Consider the following 23,995-nt stretch of genomic DNA (forward strand, 5'->3'; position numbering starts at 1 on the left):
CATCTGACTTATTTGAGGTCCAAAAAGAGAACCTGTGTTTTAGTACAGCACTGAGCCAACCCCTCCGATAAACTGGAGCATGGTCATGAATTTTAGTTCTTTGGGCTGAACTTGTTGTAGCCTACACATTTTGCCAGACACGTATAAGTTCAGCAGGAGGAGATGCAAACATTTGCATAATAGAAGGTCCTTTAGTGTTTGACTGAAAAATAAGAAATTTTAAAAACATTTTCCTGCAATTTTTTTTTGAGAAAATCTGATGTTCTTGCAGCACTGATATTAAAGACACTTGAAAAAGAGATACTTCTTAAGCAGTTAAAGATTATTAATAATTCTCCATCTTTTCAATTTCTTCCATAAAGTTTCTCTCCTGTTGTATTTTTAGATATTTCCAGAATGGAATGAATGAGTAGGAAAAAAAAATGGGTTTATTTTAAAACTTGTTGTGGGAGAATACGTTTGGCAAATATTTTATGCCCTTTAAAAAAGCTTGTTGTTTTCAAGAACTGCTGTTGTAATGTGCAGGGATCAGGACATGTCACACCCATTGCATATGATGGTGGTGAAAACAAGAGGTTGAAATCCCCTCTGTTTATGATAAGTTGAGTGCAAATCTGTAACTATAAAAATAATTCTGCAAGGTTATACAGTGTTCAGATGGGACATTTTTAAGTGTCCTCTTTTTCTGGTGTTTCTAGTGTAATCTCTTCTATGTTTGTGAGGAACTTGGTCTGTATTGCTTCTTCTCGGCCTTGCCATGCTCACCTGAATGGCTGGTAGGAGGATCTTCCTTTTTGAGATGAGGGGATAATTTCACTAACTATCTGTGTAAATGTTGCCTGTATGAAATCTTTATCAACATGATCATGGTGAGTGTCTGTACACACACACACACACACACACACACACACACACTGTGTGTGTGTGTGTGTGTGTGTGTGTATATGTATATATATATATATAATATAATAAAAAAAAAATCTGGGTTTGACAATTTTGCATGAATTTTTTCCAAGGGGTACTGGCAAGCCACTGTCATATTTGGTCATCAAGACTCTCAGAAACAAACTCGCTTTGGGAGTCATTTAAATGTCTCCTGTCAAATAGATTTTATATAAACAGTTCATAAACCTCCCAAATGTGTAGTGTATGGTTTCTGGCAGTATTTGTCAAAACCTGTGACAGATGATGATCCATACCATAACTCCTCCCACCAACCAAAAATATTTCTTGCCCCTTCTTTTTCTTCTTCCCCTTGCCTCTGCTGAGGGAAAGTCAAAGGTGAAACTTCATTCACTTGGCAACTTACATGTTGGTTTGGGGATCAGCCCTGGAAACAAGGTTGTGTTGGAGTATTTAATAAAAACCTCAAGCATATTTTGTTTTTTTATTTATAAGCCAGCTTTAATCAAAAAGAAGCTCAAATAATTTTATTAGAAATTAAAGAGAATTTTGTTGGGAAATCTTTGTTCCTTGCCAAAATAGTGATGATTTTCTAATATGTTTCAAAATAAGAGTTCTTCTAATGTACTAAAAATCATTGCATTTAGGAGCAGTTTGGAAGCAACTGTGCTGCTGCACATGGTTTACATTACTGAGTGGTTGATGTGAAACTTTAAGCTGTTAATATTTTGTCCTATTTGTTTTGCTGTCCTGTATCTGATTCTAGGTATTTTCCTCTGCACCAGGATCCCAAATATTTGCCAGCTAAATATAATGTATTCTTTTTCCTTTCTGTGCAGCTCTTGTATAAAACTGGCTTCCATTCTGCTCTTGAACCAAAGTTTAACAATACTTGCATCTTGTCACAGTATCTAATAGTGCTTAGTGGCGTGATCATTCAGTATGTCTGGTTTTGAACTTGGAGTTCAAATTACCTGATATTCAAGTTGCCTTAACTCGACCTTACTACTGGTAGTTGACCAGATTATTCTCATTCTAAATTTATATTTGTACAGCATTAAAATTACTAATCACTATACATCAGTGATTGTAATAACTGGCATGGTATCACACTTTTATCTGTGCCAAGCAAAATATTGTGTAAGATCATAGTCCAGTGTATATTAGAGGCAGTTGATAGTGTTCTCAGAAAAGAGCAAGCTGGTTTTCGGAAGGGGCGTGGATGCACAGACCAGATCTTCACTCTAAGAAACATAATAGTACAGTGCTTAGAATGGCAACAGCAACTCTACATAAATTTTATAGACTTTGAAAAGGCTTTTGATAGCATTCACAGGACTAGCCTATGGCGCATTCTGCGGGTATATGGAATTCATTTCCGTATAATCAACATCATCAAAAGCTTCTATTTCAACTTTACATGCAGCGTTGATCACAGTAAGCTCAGTTCTGAATCAAAACAGGAGTACGTCAGTGGTGTGTTATGTCTGCAATCCTCTTCAGCCATGCCATTGACTGGGTAATGTGGCATACAACAGAAGACATGCCAAGAGGCATTAAATGGACACTCTTCTCATCCCTTGAAGACCTGGACTTCGCAGATGATGTCGCTCTCCTATCGCATACCCAACACCATATACAAGAAAAAACAACTTGACTCAATGCATTCAGCCAGCAAATTGGACTGAAAATCATCCTCAGTAAGACAGATATCATGACCCTTAATATTGTCTCACCATCACCAGTACGGATAGAGGATTATGTTCTCACCAGTGTAGAAACATTCACATACTTGGGCAGCACCATCAACCAGGACGGTGGAACAAGCTGGGACATCCAGAACAAAATCAGTAAAGCCAGGAACATCTTCAGGAGCTTAAATACAGTATGGAATCATCAACATACAAAACCAAAACCAAACTCAAGATTTATCAGAGCTGCATACTTTCAACACTACTTTATAGTGCAGAATGCTGGGGAATGAGAAAGTATGACACGTCCAAATTGTCTTCATTCCACGCAACCTGCCTTAGAAAAATACTCCTTATCTTTTTGGCTCAGAACAATCTCAAACCAAGATCTATTGACACAGTGCAGCCAAGGGGATCTGAGCACCATCATTGCCAGGAAGCATTGGAGATGGATCGGTCACGTGCTTTGGATGGAAACTGATTCCATCACCAGAGTAGCAATAAGATGGACACCTGAAGGCAACCGAAAACTAGGCCGCCCGAAAACAACATGGTGAAGAGCTGTGGAAGCCGAGCTGAAAAACATGGGGCACAGCTGGGGAAAGACTTGCCAGAAACAGACAGGAATGGAGGAGCTTCGTCACTGCCCTAAACGTCAGAGGCATAATAGGAACATGATGATGATGATGATGATACATCAGTGGTTCAAAAACTGTAGTTTGTGGACTTTTGGTGGTGTTTATGTGAACCGATTCCATCGTAATGATGAAACATGCACAATTCTCCTGTCCTAGCAAATTTCAATTGCTCAATCATCAGTCTTCAAGCAGAGCTCCTTTATATTTCTTTAAGAGCTCCTTTATCACACCTCTGATTCTTTGGTTTGATGTACAGGAACTGAAGTCACTTAATTATCTCTTTTTGGCATTTCTTTGTGTAAATTCAACCATGATCAAAATTGCTGACTCCAAAACTGGAGGATATCAAAGGTATAGGACAACATAACCCGCCTGCAAAGTGGCCTGGAGGAGAGACTAGAGAAGTTGGGGCTGCAGAAAAGGAGGTGATTTGGGTCTGATAAATGTAAATACCTGTACCTGTTGAGAAGAAATGCATTAAAATAGTGGGAGGAGTTACAGCTAAGTGGTCATACCCATGAGATTAAAGCAAGTTAGCACCTATCTCCTGAATTTTGTCCTAGTACTACTTTCATGTTCTGATCACCGTTGCTTCTTTGGAGAACATGTTGGCTTGTGATTAGTAATGTGGAAGGAAATGACCATGAGAAAATCTTTTGTACGCTAATGGTCCTCAGTATGGAAATATTTGAGACTCTCTGCTATATTGGGCTCAAACGTAAGGGTGAAAGGCAGCCTTATAATTAAGACAGTTTTTCAGTTTTACAGAAACAAATCTCTCCATAGTATCTTTGGATTCATAAGCCGGGGAATATCAAGTAGGAGTAGGGAGGTGCTATTAACCTCTGTGTAGCCTTAGTGATGCAGGGAGGAACTGTTCTGTGGAGGTGCCGTCATTTAGATGAGATGAAAAAAACAGAGGTCCTGACCATTTGCCTTCACCAAAAATTCTATGGCTAAAACTCCATCTACTATTCATCCAGAGTAGTGGATATTATCTCTGGTGCCCTGGTTAAATTCCATTTTCGGAATAACCTTTTGGCTACCTAAACTTGCTCTGCGATGTCATTAGGATATATGGTAGAGACTTCATATTCTGGCCTGCATTATTTGTACTTTTGCTGCACTACTAGATGTAAGGTACTGGAAAACTTTATATACCTATAACTGTATCCTCTGGTGTCACCTGAATATTTGTTGGAGGCAAGGGAAGAGGTGAACTCTTAAGTAAGGCTTTCGTAGGTAGAAAAAATTGCAATGCTAACTTTGTACCTTTTGTCAAAGTTTTGATATGGTAAAGTATTGAGTGGAGAAGAAAAGGAGAACTCTCAACATGTGCACTCTAAGAAAAAAAATCAAGCAAAAACTAAATCATTAAGGAGAGCAGACTTCTGTTCCTACTGTAAAGACCTTAATTACTTGCATTTTTCTTTTAATGACTACCAGATGAAATGGTCATAATTCTGCCTGACAAAGTTCATTTGTAACAAAGTAGATCTAACTTGTCACCAATCTTATGTTTTTATAGTATCCTATTTTGTCTGAAAGTTACAGCATAATACATCAAGCAAAGTACAGATGACATTTTACTCTTGCCTTCCTCTCATTGGAATAAAGTTGTTAATAATGTCATAGTCTGGGGATTAGAGGAATACATGCCATAAGATGGAGTGTCCTCTTTCATTCTAAGGAGATTTCATGTTCTTTGAAAAGATGCAAAGAGCTACCTGCCAACTTCTTAAAAACAGATTTCTAATGCCCCATTTGAGTTCATTGCATGAAGTAAATAAAGTAGAGCACGCAGCCTTCTCCCCCTCGCCCCAGTTTAATCTTCAATTTCATGAGAGTAATTTTATGGCAATTACTCTTGTTACCCTGATAAATTCAATGGTTCCCATCTTTCAGAAATTAAAATAATTTTATCCAGAAGCGGCTGAAGTTCTAGATAATTGGGACAAACTTCAATTTAAGGAAACTCTTGTGTTCCAGTCTGAATCCTTGAAAGGATATATTTTATTTGTAATCAACAGAGTAAAGTATTCTCTCTAACTTAGCCTTGAAGATTTTTCTGGAGAAAGTTGGGAGATACCTTTTGGTTGTGGAACACCCCACATCATCTTCCATTTTTCATGGGAGAGTTGTTGATTCTGGTCACACCCCTAACTATATGTGGCATTTGCAGCTCTTGATAACCTAAGGAGCCTTCCCAACATCTGTTTTGGGAGCCAAAGACAAATATGCCGTTCATATGTTTTTTTAATTCTTCTAGTATTGTTTGGGAGGTACACACAAAACATTTGGCATATATGTTTCACTTTGGCTGGTGAGAGAAGGATTTGTCAGCCAAAAGGGAGCAGGAAAAAGGCAATTATCTTTAAAATAGTTTTTAAAACCCCACCCTATTGAAGTAGAATATTACCTTGTGGAAACTTTACTTCACTGTTGCTGTGTTGTTCACCAGTGATGTATTTCCTGACACTTCCCATTCACTTATCTTGAAAGCCTCTGCCACTAGTTCCTCTGTTGCTGTAATTGGGAGTGCCTCTGTCATTCTCATTGCTGCAGGATCTCCAGAGGCAGCTTCTGTGTAGATCAACATACTAAAAGGGTTTGTTCCATTAAATAAATGTTAAAATCTACTCAATTTCCAATTAAAATCTGTCAGAATTGGAAACTTTTTCTCTTGTCCTGGATGCGTCAGTGGTTCTTTAACCTTATAAATGGCCATCTTGTCTCAGGGTAAGAGGCAAATTTAGGGGCTTTTCTTGCCTGTGGTTTCCAACACATGAATTTGGTTTTGGCACAGCTTTATGCTGAAGGATTTAATCTGTGGTCCTTGAAGCTGAAGGGTTGAGATATAAAATCCTAATCTAGTGGCTTTATGTGATTTCAAATATCTTCCTCTTCTATAGCTCCTTCCCTCCCACTCTGTCTCCCCAAACTCCCAGGAAATACTGAAAAATACATGTGACTTGTCTTTGGAGATTTAATTTTTTTGTTAGTAATTCTGTATTTGGTATTAGCACATTTAGGAACTAGCATTCCAGCCCACACTTGGCCACATCCTTAAAGTATTAAATGAAACAAGATATATCTGCTAATGGGTATGTTCTTTTCTTTTGTTTGTTTGTTTGTTTTGTTGCTAGGTTTGGTATTCACCCTGTGGCTGGTCGGATGCCTGGTCAGCTGAATGTGCTCCTAGCAGAAGCAGGTGTGCCATATGATATTGTGCTGGAAATGGATGAGATCAATGAAGATTTCCCAGGTTAGAGAGAGTGATAACTTGAAAACTGTTATTTGCTAGTATATTAAACTTGCAGTGGTTATTTTTTGTTTATTTTTCAAATGAAAATAGAGGCAGATATAATATACTGTGTGTGTTCGTTTGTCCGCACACGTGTATAACAATAGGCAACTTCAACGGTAAGCATTGTTTCCAGCTCTGCTTAATGCTTTCTATTAGAAGACTCTCTTATTGTATGCTTTATAAATTTACCAACTTTTAACCATTCAGGCTGAATCTTTTGGAAAGTTTCAGCAAAACCAGTTCAGCTGTTTGTGAACATTGTTAGAGAAAAGTGTTTTGCCAAGGATTAAAACATTCTCACAGATGCTTCATTAACAAGTTTTAACCCTTCATGTTCTGGAGCAGAGACTTGAAATGGGGCAGAGGGGTTACCTTGGAGTCAGAAAGGTGCCTCTTACTGTCCTCATGAATGTTCACCCAAATTTGGCCAAGGAATAAGCCTCTGAAAATTGCCATGGCACATGTTCAGTAGAGGTTTGCTAGAGGCTGGCAACTAAATTCTGCAAAGTTCCATCTGCACTAAGCATGCTCCAACTCAAGGCTGCAGGGGTTGAGCAGGACTTTCCCTTGGCTATGGCACCAAGTACGAGACCTGAGGGCAGCGTTCCCCCCCCCCCCCGGCCCCTTTCTGTATTCTCACTGCTTCCCCTGCTGATGCTGAGGGAGCATGGACGAGAAGGAAGACTCATGCTGACTCAAAGGTAGAGGATTAAGGAGCAGAGAGGAGATGTAGACAGGCTAAGGATGGGAAGGAACAGGAACAGAATAGAGGGGAACAGAAACAGATTGGGATGGGTAGGAATACAGGTGGGTGGGTGGGGAACAGAAATAGTGTGGGGAACATAAGAGCAGGGGGAACAGGCTGGAAGGGATATGCTAAGGGATCGGCTGGGAATGGGCAAAAAGATCTCTAACCACTAGAGAACACTCCTCTCCAGAACCTGAAATTCAGCACAGGATTTCTGATCTATACATTACTTTGCTGTGAAGGCCTAATAGTTGTGAAACCAATGGTATGTGGTGTGTCTCATCTCCCTGTAGTGGCTGGTCAACAGGAGATAATGGTACTAGATACTGTCCAGTTTGGCCAATGTATCTATTCAGGGGACACCATCATAGGGCCTAATCACATCAGCCACACTATCAGAGGCTCATTCACCTGAGCATCTACCAATGTGATATATGCCATCATGTGCCAGCAATGCCCCTCTGCTATTTACATTGGCCAAACTGGACAGTCTCTACGTAAAAGAATAAATGGACACAAATCAGAGGTCAAGAATTATAACATTCAAAAACCAGTCGGAGAACACTTCAATCTCTTTGGTCACTCGATTACAGACCTAAAAGTGACAATTCTTCAACAAAAAAACTTCAAAAACAGACTCCAACGAGAGACTGCTGAAGTGGAATTAATTTGCAAACTGGGTACAATTAACTTAGGCTTGAATAAAGACTGGGAGTGGATGTGTCATTACACAAAGTAAAACTATTTCCCCTTGTTTATTTCCCCTGCTACTGTCCTTGTAAACTGCTGGAAATGGCCCACCTTGATTATCACTACAAAAGGTTCCCCCTCCACCCCCTGCTCTCCTGCTGGTAATAGCTCACCTTTCCTGATCACTCTTGTTACAGTTTGTATGGTAACATCCATTGTTTCATGTTCTCTGTGTATATAAAATCTCCCCACTATATTTTCCACTGTATGCATCCGATGAAGTGAGCTGTAGCTCACGAAAGCTTATGCTCTAATAAATTTGTTAGTCCCTAAGAGTATGTCTACACTACGAAATTAGGTTGAATTTTTAGCAGTCAGTTTTGTAGAAAGCGGTTTTATACAGTCGATTGTGTGTCCCCCCACACAAATGCTCTAAGTGCATGTAGTCGGCGGAGTGTGTCCACAGTACCGAGGCAACCGTCGACTTCCGGAGCATTGCACTGTGGGTAGCTATCCCACAGTCTCCACCACCCATTTGAATATTGGGTAGAAATCCCAGTGCCTGATGGGGCTAAAACATTGTCACTGGTGGTTCTGGGTACATATCGTCAGGCCCCCCTTTCCTCCCTCCTTCCGTGAAAGCAAGGGCAGACAATCATTTTGAGCCTTTTTTTCTTGAGTTACGTATGCAGACGCCATACCACGGCAAGCATGGAGCCCGCTCAGCTAACTGTCACCATATGTCTCCTGGGTGCTGGCAGACGCGGTACTGCATTGCTACACAGCAGCAGTTTATTGCCTTTTGGCAGCAGACAGTGCAGTATGACTGGTAGCCGTCGTCGACATAGTCCTGGGTGCTCTTTTAACCAACCTCGATGAGGTCAGGGGCACCTGGGCAAACATGGGAGTGACTCAGCCAGGTCATTTCCCTTTTAAGTTTCGTCTCATGGCGATTGAGTTCTACTGGCAGTGCACTGTCTTTTAATCAGTAGCCAGCAAAAGATGATGGCCAGCAGTCATACTGCACCGTCTTCTGCTGAGCACCCAGGAGATTACAATGGCTAGTGGTCGTACTGCACAGTCTGCTGCCAGCAAGATGTATAAAGATAGATGAAGTGGCTCAAAACAAGAAATAGACCAGATTTGTTTTGTATTCATTTCTCCTCCCTCCCTCCGTGAAATCAATGGCCTGCTAAACCCAGTTTTGAGTTCTGTCCTTGAGGGGGCCATTCAGTTTCTCGCAAAGCCACCCCCTTTGTTGATTTTAATTCCCTGTAAGCCATGTTGTCAGTCGCCCCTCCGTCCATCAGAGGAACAGCAGACAATTGTTCTGCGCCTTTTTTCTGTACAGACGCCATACCACGGCAAGCATGGAGCCCGCTCAGATCACTTTGGCAATTAGGAGCACATTAAACACCACACGCATTATCCAGCAGTATATGCAGCACCAGAACCTGACAAAGCAAAACCAGGCGAGTAGGCGACGTCAGCGTGGTGACGAGAGTGATGAGGACATGGACACAGACTTCTCTCAAAGCACGGGCCCTGGCAATGTGGGCATCATGGTGCTAATGGGCCAGGTTCATGTGGTGGAACGCCGATTCTGGGCTCGGGAAACAAGCACAGACTGGTGGGACCACATAGTGTTGCAGGTCTGGGACGATTCCCAGTGGCTGCAAAACTTTCCATGCGTAAGGGCACTTTCATGGAACTTTGACTTGCTTTCCCCTGCCCTGAAGCGCATGAATACCAAGATGAGAGAATCCCTCACAGTTGAGAAGCGAATGGCAATAGCCCTGTGAAAGCTTGCAACGCCAGACAGCTACCGGCCAGTCGGGAATCAATTTGGACTGGTCAAATCTAGTGTGGGGGCTGCTGTGATGCAAGTAGCCCACGCAATCAAAGATCTGCTGATATCAAGGGTAGTGACCCTGGGAAATGTGCAGGTCATAGTGGATGGCTTTGCTGCAATGGGATTCCCTAACTGTGGTGGGGCCATAGATGGAACCCATATCCCTATCTTGGTACCGGAGCACCAAGCCAGCAAGTACATAAACCACAAGGGGTACTTTTCAGTAGTGCTGGAAGCACTGGTGGATCACAAGGGACGTTTCACCAACATCAGCATGGGATGGCCAGGAAAGGTACATAACACTCGCAACTTCAGGAACTCTGGTCTGTTTCAAAAGCTGCCGGAAGGGACTTTATTCCCAGACCAGAAAATAACCGTTAGGGATGTTGAAATGCCTATAGTTATCCTTGGGGACCCAGCCTACCCCTTAATGCCATGGCTCATGAAGCCGAACACAGGCAGCCTGAACAGTAGTCAGGAGCTGTTCAACTACAGGCTGAGCAAGTGCAGAATGGTGGTAGAATGTGCATTTGGATGTTTAAAAGCGCGCTGGTGCAGTTTACTGACTCAGACCTCAGCGAAACCAATATTCCTGCTGTTATTACTGCTTGCTGTGCGCTCCACAATATCTGTGAGAGTAAGGGGGAGATGTTTATGGCTGGGTGGGAGGTTGAAGCAAATCGCCTGGCTGCTGGTTACGCGCAGCCAGACACCAGGGCGGTTAGAAGAGCACAAGAGGGCGCGGTGCGCATCAGAGAAGCTTTGAAAACCAGTTTCATGACTGGCCAGGCTACAGTGTGAAAGTTCTGTTTGTTTGTTCTTGATGAAACCCCCCACCCCTTGGTTCACTCTACTTCCCTGTAAGCTAACCACCCTCCCCTCCTCCCTTCGATCACCGCTTGCAGAGGCAATAAAGTCATTGTTGCTTCACATTCATGCTTTCTTTATTCATTCATCACACAAATAGGGGGATAACTACCAAGGTAGCCCAGGAGGGGTGGTGGAGGAGAGAAGCACCAGGAGGGGTGGTGGAGGAGGGAAGGACAAGGCCACACAGCACTTTAAAAGTTCAAAACTTATTGAATGCCAGCCTTCTGTTGCTTGGGCAATCCTGGGGTGTGGAGTGGCTGGGTGGCCGGAGGCCCCACCACTGTGTTCTTGGGTGTCTGGGTGAGGAGGCTATGGAACTTGGGGAGGAGGGCGGTTGGTTCCATAGGGCCTGTAGCGGCAGTCTGTGCTCCTGCTGCCTTTCCTGCAGCTCAACCATACGCTGGAGCATATTAGTTTGATCCTCCAGCAGCCTCAGCATTGAATCCTGCCTGCTCTCATCATGCTGCCACCACCTTTCATCTTCAGCCCGCCAACTCTCCTCCTGGTCATTTTGTGCTTTCCTGCACTCTGACATTGTCTGCCTCCACGCATTCGTCTGTTCTCTGTCAGTGTGGGAGGACAGCATGAGCTCAGAGAACATTTTTATCGTGAGTGTTTTTTTTTCACCTTCTAATCTTCACTAGCCTCTGGGAACGAGAAGATCCTGTGATCCTTGAAACACATGCAGCTGGTGGAGGGAAAAAAAGGGACAGTGGTATTTAAAAAAAGACATTTTATAAAACAATGGGTACACTCTTTCAAGGTAAACCTTGCTGTTAACATTACGTACACAGCACATGTGTTTTTGTTCCAAGGTCGCATTTTGCCTCCCCCCACCACGTGGCTAGCCCCTCCCCCCTCCCCGTGGCTAACAGCGGGGAACATTTCTGTTCAGCCACAGGCAAACAGCCCAGCAGGAACGGGCACCTCTGAATGTCCCCTGAAGAAAAGCACCCTATTTCAACCAGGTGACCATGAATGATATCACTCTCCTGAGGATAACACAGAGAGATAAAGAACAGATGTTGTTTGAATGCCAGCAAACATACACTGCAATGCTTTGTTCTACAATGATTCCCGAATACGTGCTACTGCCCTGGAGTGGTAAAGTGTCCTACCCTGGTGGACGGAATAAGGCTGTCCTCCCCAGAAACCTTTTTGCAAAGGCTTTGGGAGTACATCCAGGAGAGCTGCGAATACCAGGGCAAATTAATCATTAAACATGCTTGCTTTTAAACCATGTATAGTATTTTAAAAGGTACACTCACCAGAGGTTCCTTCTCCGCCAGGCGGATCCGGGAGGCAGCCTTGGGTGGGTTCGGGGGGGTACTGGTTTCAGGTCCAGGATGAGAAAGAGTTCCTGGCTGTCGGGAAAACTGGTTTCTCCGCTTGCTTGCTGTGAGCTATCTACAACCTCATCATCATCATCTTCCTCGTCCCCAAAACCTGCTTCCGTGTTGCCTCCATGTCCATTGAAGGAGTCAAACAACACAGCTGGGGTAGTGGTGGCTGAACCCCCTAAAATGGCATGCAGCTCATCACAGAAGTGGCATGTTTTGGGCTCTGACCCGGAGCGGCCGTTCGCCTCTCTGGTTTTCTGGTAGGCTTGTCTCAGCTCCTTAAGTTTCACGCGGCACTGCTTCAGGTCCCTGTTATGGCCTCTGTCCTTCATGCCCTGGGAAATTTTTGACAAATGTTTTGGCCTTTCGAAAAGTGGAACGTAGTTCTGATAGCACGGATTCCTCTCCCCATACAGCGATCAGATCCCGTACCTCCCATTCGGTCCATGCTGGAGCTCTTTTGCGATTCTGGGACTCCATCATGGCCACCTCTGCTGATGAGCTCTGCACTCACCTGCAGCTTGCCATGCTGGCCAAACAAGAAATTGAAATTCAAAAGTTTGCGGGCCTTTACCTGGCCAGTGCATCTGAATTGAGAGTGCTGTCCATAGCGGTCACAGTGGAGCACTCTGGGATAGCTCACGGAGGCCAATACCGTCTAATTGTGTCCACAGTACCCCAAATTTGACTCAGCAAGGCCGATTTCAACGCTAATCCCCTTGTCGGGGGTGGAGTAAGAAAATCAATTTTAAGAGCCCTTTAAGTTGAAAAAAAGGGCTTTGTCATGTGGACGGGTGCAGGGTTAAATCGATTTAACGCTGCTAAATTCGACCTCAACTCCTAGTGTAGACCAGGACTAAGGTGCCACAAGTACTCCTTTCCTTTTTACGGATACAGACTAACACTGCTGCTACTCTGAAACCTGTATTTAAGTTGTAAGCTGTTCAGGGTAGGGACTTTTCCAATGAGTTTGGGGCTCCATTGTGTGAGGCACTGTACACTCTCTGTTGGCACTGTAGGTGCTATCATAATGCAAATCAATATTCATAGTAACTTCTGTATTGTGGTTCCTGATTTTTCAAGTTCTGTTTTTTCCTTTTTATTTTTTTAATGCAGAAACTGACCTGGTCCTTGTTATTGGTGCTAATGATACAGTTAATTCAGCAGCTCAAGAGGATCCTAACTCGATCATTGCTGGAATGCCAGTTCTAGAAGTTTGGAAGTCAAAACAGGTAAGGTGAACAAATAAAACATAGTAGCAACCTCATTTATCCACCTTTTTTTAAAACAGCTTTTGTTTGGAGATGCTAATAGGATTATCCTACTTTTTCTGTTTGCATACGAAGCTTTCCCATCATGTACTGCACTGTGCACAACAGAATATTCTGTGCTTCAGAAGTGCACTGCAGAGCATTAGTAATGTTGTAATACAATCATATTGCTGTGCTCTGATCCAGTGAAGCTAATGGTGGCTACAACTGATGAGGCTAAAGAGTAGAATTAGGTTGGCAAGTATATTTGGCACTGTTGGCCTGGGGAAGGGTGGAGTGGACAGACAGCCATGTAGTTTCCTTATTAGCTGTCATTCCTCAGATAGTGAAACTAATAAAGCAGCCAAAGGAGTTAGTCTGATTTGAAAAATGATCTAGCATGTAGAAAATTCTTAAATGTAACTCTATTTCTTATCCACACCTCACCCCAACAGTATCTGTATCGGTGCAGCAGTACAAATGTTATCAGTTATTCCTTGTCACTAGTGTGAATTCTCAGTATTCAGATTTGCCATCCTGAAACACTCAAGTGCTCAGAGTGATGGGGTTATTATTAGTGTTCTCTCAATAGCCCTTTATCACGATTGGAGGAATACATATAAGCATGTTTTATCCATGCAGAATGCCTTGTTATGGTCTCATTTCACATTATGCTCCAGTAACTGCCCTACCTCCAAGTCCACTGATTAATTTCCTTAATTGGCTCTAGCATTAATTATCCCAAACGTATTTGTTTCTTCTAAACAGTTTCTTCAGAACCGACAACCCATTATTTCACAACGGGTTATCTTGGAAAATAGTTACCAAGAATGTGATCTTATCAACTATTGGTGCAGGACCTTCCCGCAAATATTTCTTTTGGTTGTTGTTACCGAGAGGCTGGGTTCTAATAGAAAGCAGTTGCTTTATTTGTATAATATTCTTGAGTGCCAAAGTCTTGCTTTGGTTCCTTTGTGATACATAAGGTGTAAAAATAATGTAGAGCTATCCTACATCAGATGAAAAGATTGTGGCGAACAAGAGACTTCACTGAAGGTTGGAAAAACCTGTGCTCCTGAAGCTGGCATAGTCTTAAATTGCTCAACTTCTAGAGGATGAAAATCTGTTAAGCTGTAGTGACTAAGAAGGCACCATTTTGCCAAGCTATGCCTGCTTCTTGGAGCTCCACAGCCTGAAACAGTTAACTCTGGGTTAGAACTAAGCACCTTTGAGAGCACAGAAGACTCTTGAGGAGAATTGAATCAACTCAATATTACAGCCAACAATGGACTTTAGGTAACTCACGTTTAAAAGATGATCATTCACTTTATCCACTTCCCAGTCATTGCAATCAAACATTAGGGAGTGATGTCAGGGGATTCTTTAATCATGCTTTAAGGGCCTTCCTGACATCTTTCTGTAGTCAGCTTTTTCTGCCCAGTTAATTAAATGTGTTCTTTCCTGCACAGTAAACTTTAAATGCAGTGGTCAAGAGTAGAGTTTCCATAGGTAACTGCTTGTGTGTGCAATAAGACTTTTTAACTGGATCATTATTACCCAGTCTCAAGTGCTGTGGATCTGAGATGCTACATGCGCTTGCAATTAAGGTGTGTCATCCTGCATTTTGTTACATCCATTTTCATTGTATTTTTAACTTCTTTAGTATTTTGTACAGCGTCCAGTGTACCCTTGGGGGTGTTTTAGTATAATAATTCTTCACGCTCCTAGGCGTCGTCAGGGTAAGTCTAGACTGCAGCTCGGCGTGAGACTCCCAGCCTGGGTAGACTGACTTGTGCTAGCTTCATGTGAGCTAACATCCTAAAACTAGCAGTGTGGACCCAGCAGAGGCTTGGGCTAGCTAGTCATGCTCAGACCCAGAGCCTGAGCTGCCACCCAAGTCACAACATTCATATTGCTATTCTTAGCATGCTAGCTCGAGCTGAGCTGGGATAAGTCTGTCTACCCAGGCTGGGAGGCGCTCTCTCTCAGCTGTAGTGTAGTCATACCCTCAGTGGCTGGAGAGCATTGGGTTAGGGCTTGTGTGTGCCAGTACAGTCCCTAGTCAGCCATTGGTCTTGCTTTTGATTAAAGCAAGCCATTCCTTCCCTGAGTCTAGGAACACACCTTACCTATGCCGGGGGTGAGGTGGAGACTGAGAATCAAACCTATGTTTCCTGCATGGGAATGTGGAACATTACTTGGAGGCCACCTGTCTACCCTGTTCATGTGACAGAGTGACATTGACCTGCAAGTAGTATATTCTGTATATTGGCACCCATAAAGTCATCTATTGCAGGACATAATATCAAATCACTTATTTTTTTATTTTGTGTTTTGAGATTATTTTCAAATCTCCTGCATTGAGGGAGAAGGTTGATATGTGCTATGTCAAATATAAACTCTTCCCTTTGCAGATCATTGTTATGAAGAGATCTTTGGGCGTCGGTTACGCAGCTGTGGACAATCCAATCTTTTACAAACCCAACACCGCTATGCTTTTAGGAGATGCCAAGAAGACCTGTGATGCCCTGCAGGCCAAAGTCAGAGAATCCTACCAGATGTAAATACTGATAATCACTTATCAAAGTTAATATTTGGCCAGTATGAAAAACAAAAAGACCATTATTTTGTACATCAGAATGTAAGGCAAAGTTATGAGAAAAAAACACGAGTGCATAAATTGGCTTATATAATTTTGACATCTGAAAAAAATCAATACTACGTTAAGTGTCTAGAAAAACCTGAATTGTGTTTCTGTTGTGGGTTTTATGGATGCTATGAATCAGGAACACTTCAGCAGAATGAGTTTATCTTTAGATGAATCCAGTTGGGCTGAATTTTTTTCCTCTCCCCTAGTAGTCACCTAGGTAATATAAATTGAAATGTAGGATTTCATGGACCTGTTTCATTAGCTTCCAAGTATGACATGATATAAACATATGCACCTAAAGTGCTGAAATATTTTTCAGCAAATGCAACTAATTCAAATCTTTATCCCCTCCTACAGTTGTTGCCATTTCAACTGTTCTGAGAAAACAATGGCCCCAATCCCGCAATCAATTCTGTTTGGGCACCAGCAGTTGCCTACACTAACCTGATTGCAAAATCTTGGCCACTGCAGGATATTACAATTTCGGTTCACTTTTGACTTTTAATTATATTTTGCTACTTTCAGATGTATTTTGATGCATTCTTAATCAACATTTTTGTAATGCTGGAAAAAGGCACTTTCTTAACATATTTAAGATGCTGGAGAAAATGCAAATCAAGAGTTTCTTTATTACCATTTTTTAAAATTAATCAGCTATCATTTGGGGACTGTAAAAGCATACCAATCTTACAATCAATGTTTTCAATATTTGACTTTCCCTTAATCTAATTAAGTGCACTATTTAAATTTTCATAATAAGTACGGCTAAGCGGTAAATCAGTTTATGGCATATAGTGCTAATTTATTTTTATTATGTTAAGAGTACTTGAATGGAACTCAAATATTTGCCTAATAAAATGAATTAATCGTGTTTGCACAATGATGTAGCAGTTGTCCTCAGTGACAAAAGCTAAATACAAATAGTTATATTTGTGTTAGAAAGCATTAACATCTGGGGAAAACAAACTATTATGAAGCAAGTTTAAAATTGATCCATCCTAACTGTTTATAAAATTGATTTTTTTAATCACATCATGTATTGGGACCTTGCATAACTCAATAGCATTTGAGAAATATTACCACTTAGCTACCTCTGTTTTTATGTAAGGATAACTTAAAACCCATTTTTTGAACAGGTAGTATATCAAGAAATGTAATAATGTATGAAAGTAACAGCCTTTTTAAAAATCTGTCTTTTCTATAAGCTCAAAAATAAAATTAGCATATAAGCATGAATATGTTGTTACACAGCATAGGAATACTTGAGTCATTAAATTCTAACTTAACACACTGGGGCAGCTATGTTTGAATGCAGTATGTATGGCCTCGTAATACAATTGTATTGATAGCTATATTTCTGTTGGGTCTGTGCAAAAAAAAAAAAAAAAAAAGAGAGAGAGAGAGGGGGAGAAAAGGGACTTAAATAGAGGGCAATTTTGTAATCATGGAATATTAATTTTTTGCTTGACCAAGTCTGATTTGAGTATTATTGGCTGCAGTGTCCAACTTATTTCTGCTTGCATGTAGCTAACTAAAAGTTAGTCTTTTCTTAAAATGCCTTTTCCTTTGTATTTGAAATGAAAAATGTAATTTGTTATGGATCAGAGGTGCCAGGATTAACTTTAGAACTGTGTTTTATCATGAAACATCAGAGAATTATTAAAAAAGTTTAAAGAATGTGGTTTTTGTTCATAATCATTGGTCATCTCCTCTTCAGTATAGCGTAGCCTAAAAAGGTAACTAGCCTGACACTCCACTTTGGGAGTCATAGCATCAACATTATACTGAAGGCAGGGCAGGTTGGTTTTATGCCCTTTGTAGCAAAATCTCTTTGGATGCTTCTATTTTTCACCAATAGTTACCAGTCCTGAGCTGACAAGCTCTTGATTAAAATTTGAATAAAAGTTTGTTTGTTATTTTAAATCATCTTGATCTTAAGAGGTAAAATTCTTATATTTTTAGTATGTAGTTCACTATTAGTCCTTTCAGCTGGGGGTCTTAAATTATTGTAATTGTACCAATAATCTAAGTTAGACATTTCTACACTTGATGACATTTAAAATACAAGTGGATGATGATCTCCCTATATTTGCTCACTTAAGTACACAATATAACTTCAGGCAATCTTGCAGACAGGTTTCCCAGGGTAAAAAGGAAGCTGTTCTCTTCAAGTTTGGATCTGGTCAGAACTTAGCTCTTTCTTGGAGGTATCCTATCCAGGAGCAGCAGTCAGAGGCCTTGATTCAATAGGTAGCTTTCTCTTCCCCTTGATTGATTACAACTTGGAGCCAGGACCCTTTGTGGTACCAAAATTTGGTTAAACTGTAAGAGTCCCTGCACCTGGATAGTAAATAAAATGTCCATGATTTATTTTTTTAAACTATGTTAATACCATGTCCCAGGCCACATTCCAAGTTCAGTAACTAAATTCTGCCTTCCTACATTTCTCCTGTACTTTCTACTATCGAGTATCCCATTCACTTTCTGCCCTAAACTGTGTGTCGTTTTGCACTCTACTGTTACTATCTGTTTTGACTTCAGATGTGGCTTGCATTTCAGTGAGGGGTGAAGTGATCCCAGTATATAACTCGAATGAATAAATCGGTAAAGTAATCTGCAGTCCTCTGGAATGAAAGCACTTTGCAACACAATAACTTGTATTTCATATTCAACCTTACAAAGTGATGGCATAGTGTAAATTGTATTAACATGGCTCTTAAAAAGGAGTACTTAATGAAAGGTTAGCCTGTGACTGCAGGGGTCAAACTTGTGTTTTGTTCTGGTATTTTTAAAATGAGATGATGATGCAATGAATAACTCATTTCCTGCTGTATCAACTGTTAGTTTTTTTCACCTGGAAAGTATAGTGGGACTCCAATTTCTTCAGAGATGGAAAGTGATGGAAACTCAAAGCATCAGAAGAGGCACCATAGGCTGCAATTCCTTTCTTCCAATCCTGCAGATCTACTTTGTAATGACTTAATCATAAACTTTATGCTCCACTGCTGTGTGTATACTTTGAGCAAACTTTCCAATCCCACAGGAGAACTTTTTACATTCAAGAGTTTGAATATTGGGAAAGTTGGGCTGCCTTGTTCGTATATCTAGGCAGAGTGGTTCAAATATTAAATTTATGGAATTTGCCAATTTACTGGGTATTGTTCCAGCAACTGTGATTGGTGTAGGATGGTGAAAAAATTCCTCTGCTAAAATGGCAGTGACTTGCATAATCCAATTGCTCTGTAGTCACTCATAGGAAATAAATATTACATTAATTAAGTTACAGACTATTCTCATGTGATCCTTAGTGTTGTATGAAAGAAACAGAACACACTATTGTAGCTGGTTTAAAACTTTCAAAGATGCAAGTTCCTAAAAATGTCTAATTAGATATTTTGCTGCAGCACCTATCCTAAAATCTTGTTGTGAAAAACTCTGCTTGGAATTAAATGGTTTTAAAATGGAAGAATGGTTGCTCCCAGGACATTGATCTCAGTGGCCTTTTTGGATGTGGGACCTTTATCTCCATAAGCATGGATATGAAACATTTGGATAACAAGAAGTCTGTGAAGAAAAATGTTAAAATGAAACTTTAAATCATTTGGTCTATTAATCTGTCTTTACCTCCCTCTGAACTTTGGAACCTCCAGTCCAGTTTTGCACACAACCTTGATTTAGGACACTGGCATTTTTGGTTCCAACTTATTACCTAATTTAAAGAAACTTATGTAAAATCCCCTATCTAATTTTTAAATCTACCCCCTTGAAATTTTCAAATGGTCCTTTTTATATAGGTTGTATTTTAATCCTTGCATGGCAAATGTAGAAAGAGCAAAGGAAGCAGAATCACTAATAAACCATATTTAACTGCTGTGCTCGTATCAATATTCTTAGTATGCGAACAAGGAGAAAATTAGAACCATGTTGGCTTTGGCTGTATGATTACGTGATGGGTCACATAATAAAGCCAATGTTTTTTCATGAAGAGAACAAGTTGTGTACAAACAAGGTTTTTAAAGTAATAAAGTAAACATTGAAGAATGAATGACAGTGGGGCACTGAGATAGCTTTGTGCCTTATACATCTCAGCTTTGTTTATGAAGAGCAGAGGTGTTACATATAGGACAAAAGTCTGTTCTTTGCAGCATATGTACTTTTATTGAATACGCTGATGTGTGAATCAGCTAGCACTGTGGCTATTTTGCAATCAGGCTTTAGATCTGTGCTCGTAAAGGCCCTACAAGGTCTCTCTGCTTCTTGACCCTCTTCTCCATCTCCCCAGTTCTGTGCTGATTAGACCCTGAGAGCTGGTTTTTGTCCAACCCCATCTCTCTTGTGGGAAGGAAGCCACAGAAGGACAAAAGGGCTGAGAGGGCTTCACAGTCAAAAAGAGATGACTACAAAAAAGATTGGTTGTTCTCTAGTTCAGTATAAAATTGTTATTCTGTTAAATAGTGTAACTGATAGTTTCTATGCTCCTGGGAATTTTTTTTAATTAACAGCTAGCACACATTTTGAAAAGCTCTAGCAGATGTTAAAGTTGTCCCATGCAATAATAGCAGTTTCCTGTTTTCTTTATTAAAATATTACAGATGTGGATAGGAAGAACTGTTTGAGAAATGTTAAATCAGAAAATCACAGTTTTATAGTCATTATAGCCTATAAGACAATTAACGTAAATGTTTGGGTTTTTTCTTTTAGGAGGGATTTACTAACATGCAGACACCACAGGAAGACGACTTTTGCCTTTGATTTATAGGCACGCCAACTCTTTATTTTAACATCACCGTTCTCTTTTTGAAGTGTCCGTTTAGAACTGGTTTGGTACTACATGCAATTTTAAAAGCTATAATTAATGTATTTACAGTACATGTAAGTGCTAAGTATTGCTAAAATCACCTTTGTATTGCACAGCATGGCCCACAGTGGTCATCAGCAGGAATCTCTCTCTACCCCCTGCTCCCATTTCTTGGCCTTGGGATTTTATGAGGGTTCCAGGGCCATCTCATCCTAGTGGACAGGTAATATGACATGCTGACAACAGTGATTAGGTCCATGGTTGAGATTCTGCTAGTCTCCCTGGCTCAGAGGGGACTCCTAGAAGTACAGGAAGAGCCGTAGGCCACAACTACAAGACAGACTTGTGCCTTTTGTGGTTAGTGCAAGCAAACAGCAAGAGAGGGAGCATTGTGACCATTACGGGCTCCTATTTGAAGCTGTTACACTTTGTATAAATTCTTAAACATTGGAGCAGGGACTGGAACCGGGGTCTCCTAGGTGAGCGTGCTAAACACTAGGCTAGAGTCTAACTCACAATGGCCCATTGAAGCATTTATACGAAATGGAACAGCTTCCACAGGGGAGCTCGAGAGAGTCCTACCTCAGCATAGTCATAGCCCAGTGGTAAGGATATTTACTTGGGATGTGGGAGACTAGGAGTCAAGTCCCTGCTCTGAATCAGGCAGAGGAGGGATTTGAATCTGGTTCTCCCACATCTTGGATGAGGCTGCTAACTATTGGGCATAAGGGGGGCATGGGTACCATGACAACAATGTACAAGATCTGGTAAGTGTGCTCTTAGGAAGCCTCTGAGTGTGCCTACTGCATTGGGCCCTGCAGTGAGATAGTTGGGAGAATGCCTGGCTTGTGAATCTTGCTGGGGCTTAGGCGTGAGGTTGGCACCAAGCTGGTCAGTGGTGTCAGTTAGGTGGTTGTGCACACGCTCACTGGCAGAAATGTAGGTGCTCTGGGGACTTTCAGGGCCTACAGGTTAGGCAGCAGCTGAGCAGTGGCTTTGTGAATGCCACTGGCATCTAAATGTTGGACTTAGGTGCTTAACTGCCTCTTTAGGTGTTTAAGTCCCCCTTGTGCATCTGGCCTTTGTTGTTTTTTAGGCCTATGATCTTCTAGTCTTCCAAAACTTGTTTGTTTAGGTCACCGCCAAAACTTATGTAATACTTGAGGAGCAATTTGGGTTTTGATCAGTGTGGCTTGAAGTTAAACAACTCCGGAGCATTATGCTCTTTGCAATGAATATTTGCCAGTGTTTTAAAGTTAATTAGTATTTTTCATTTCCAGACAGAAGTCATCCTATCCCTCTTTGGTCCACTTATTTTCAGGATTTGCCTCCCATGTGGCATGTATTTTTAAGAAAAACTTTAGTATTTGGTTTGGAAAAAATTGGTACAGTTTACTTGGTGGGTGAAAATGGCTTTCAAATGTTTCCTTAATCATCTATACTTTGCTTTGGAAACAGTGGACATAGATGATGGAATTGATATGATAATGGAGCCAGGGAAACATTAACTTTTTCACTATAACATTTTATGGACATTAAATTGTGAAGAAAACTAAATTAGTATAGTACAGGGGAGACTTTCAAAGGCACAAATAAGAGTCAACTTTTATTAGGAATTGGACACTTAAGTGCACCTTTTTGTCTTTGAAAATCTTTCACTCTGTACCTTAACATTGCATAGGCATTAAGATGACAGACACTGCAAGACACTTAGTCCAATCTGTATTCTATATGTTCATAATTTACATTGCTACTAATGGGAATTGCGTGTCTGTTTTAATGGGAGAACTGAACCTTTAAATGTACCTCACAAGCTGCTGAAGTTGAAATGAGGAACACAGATGCAAAGTAAGAAAAGGCAGGATTCTCTGAGAATTAATCGACTTTAAACATTTTACTTTGATTTATTTTAAATTATAGATCTTAAATTTCAAGTTCAATCTTTCCCTTTCTTGATAGTATTCTTGTGGGTGACAGATACATTTGGGCTAAAAGAAGGGACAGGTGAAATATATATCTGGAGATTGTTTTCACCGAAAGGTGTAACCCAAGATAATGTGACACAGGAGATAGAGCATTTTGAAGAGGAAACTCCTAGCTTGGATCTTGGCTGCCCTGAAGGAACTGCCTATGCTCACAGAGGGGACAGACTCTAAAAGATTGTCACCCCAAATAGTATACACACCTAGATTCTTACAATATAGGGTGCACGATGTGAGTTATCACAAGATAATTGCCCAGATTGGCAATGTTAACGCTTTGCCTTCAGTCATCAGAAAGCATAGTAACAAATGCCACCAAGGTCCAAATGATGCTGTATAGCTTGCGTAAGAGCAGTTACAAACGTATTTTTTTATGCCATTTCCTCTTTGCATCTTCACATTTTGCAGTTAATCACGTAGGTGCCATTCTTTGAAAATTTGGTCCAAAATGTCCTCCTGCAATTAAAGTGTATCCTTGTTTTAGCCATAAAAAAGTGTACATCAAATAATTTGTTATAAAAATAACATTTAATGGGAGGATACATTATCTGCAGAATGTGAAATGGGATTGTTACAGCATAGTTCTTTTGTAAAGGATCTTTCCTTCTCAGGAAAGATTGGTCTGCTCTCCCCAGGTACTGAGGGCTTTCAGTAACATGTCAGCCAAGCCCATGACGGCTTTTAACTTTTTCTATTGAGAAACCTTACTCATTGGTAGTGGTGGGGGTCCTAAAATTCTTCTGTTACTGAATCTCATAGCTGGCATTAGGCTTGCTCATGTTTTTCCTGGAATTGGCACGTTTCTGGCTTCCATAGCTATTTCCCTCTATGGCAACAATGATTTTAATTTTATTTTAAACCCTAAAGTGTTGAAAACCATCATTTGAAAATGTATAATAAAGCGTGAATGTTAACAGTAATACAGCCAAGAGTAAAGCACTATGTTGAAAGCAAGAGGTATAGCAAGAATAAGGAGACTGTATGTGGTGTAAGGTGGAAAAAAGCTATTTAAAAGAAGAATAAAGCAGAAATTAATTTTACAAAAAGGTCTTTAAAATACTTCCACTTAGTTAGGATTTGATGTCTCAGAATTAGAGAGCACTTGTTAGCTCTAGCTCATTGGACTGAATCCACCCCATGTCTGTAGCAGGTAAAAGTCTACCACATAATGAATGCCTACGTGAAATGATTTGTAGTTCAGTTAATATGTGCCATCAAACTGGAGATGTTTGCTGGCAGTCATAGTGAAGATGGCTAAGTCTGCTTGTTGGCGAGT

At 40.8% G+C, this 23,995-nt stretch overlaps 1 protein-coding gene across 6 annotated transcripts in view; it reads left to right on the forward strand.

Annotated features, from left to right (window-relative positions):
• The window catches only part of NNT (nicotinamide nucleotide transhydrogenase), an 88,976-nt gene extending 69,203 nt beyond the window's left edge, over positions 1-19,773 (forward strand). For all 6 annotated transcript variants that reach the window (XM_074952523.1, XM_074952525.1, XM_074952526.1 and 3 more), the window contains 3 exons: positions 6,379-6,497; positions 13,156-13,271; positions 15,704-19,773. In XM_074952523.1, the coding sequence (XP_074808624.1) occupies positions 6,379-6,497; positions 13,156-13,271; positions 15,704-15,853 (385 nt within the window). In that variant the 3' untranslated portion in view covers positions 15,854-19,773. The remainder of the gene's footprint in view (positions 1-6,378; positions 6,498-13,155; positions 13,272-15,703) is intronic.
• Positions 19,774-23,995: the final 4,222 nt, after the last annotated feature.

The sequence above is a fragment of the Natator depressus genome, chromosome 5 (genome assembly GCF_965152275.1).
Source record: "Natator depressus isolate rNatDep1 chromosome 5, rNatDep2.hap1, whole genome shotgun sequence".
NCBI lineage: Eukaryota > Metazoa > Chordata > Testudines > Cheloniidae > Natator > Natator depressus.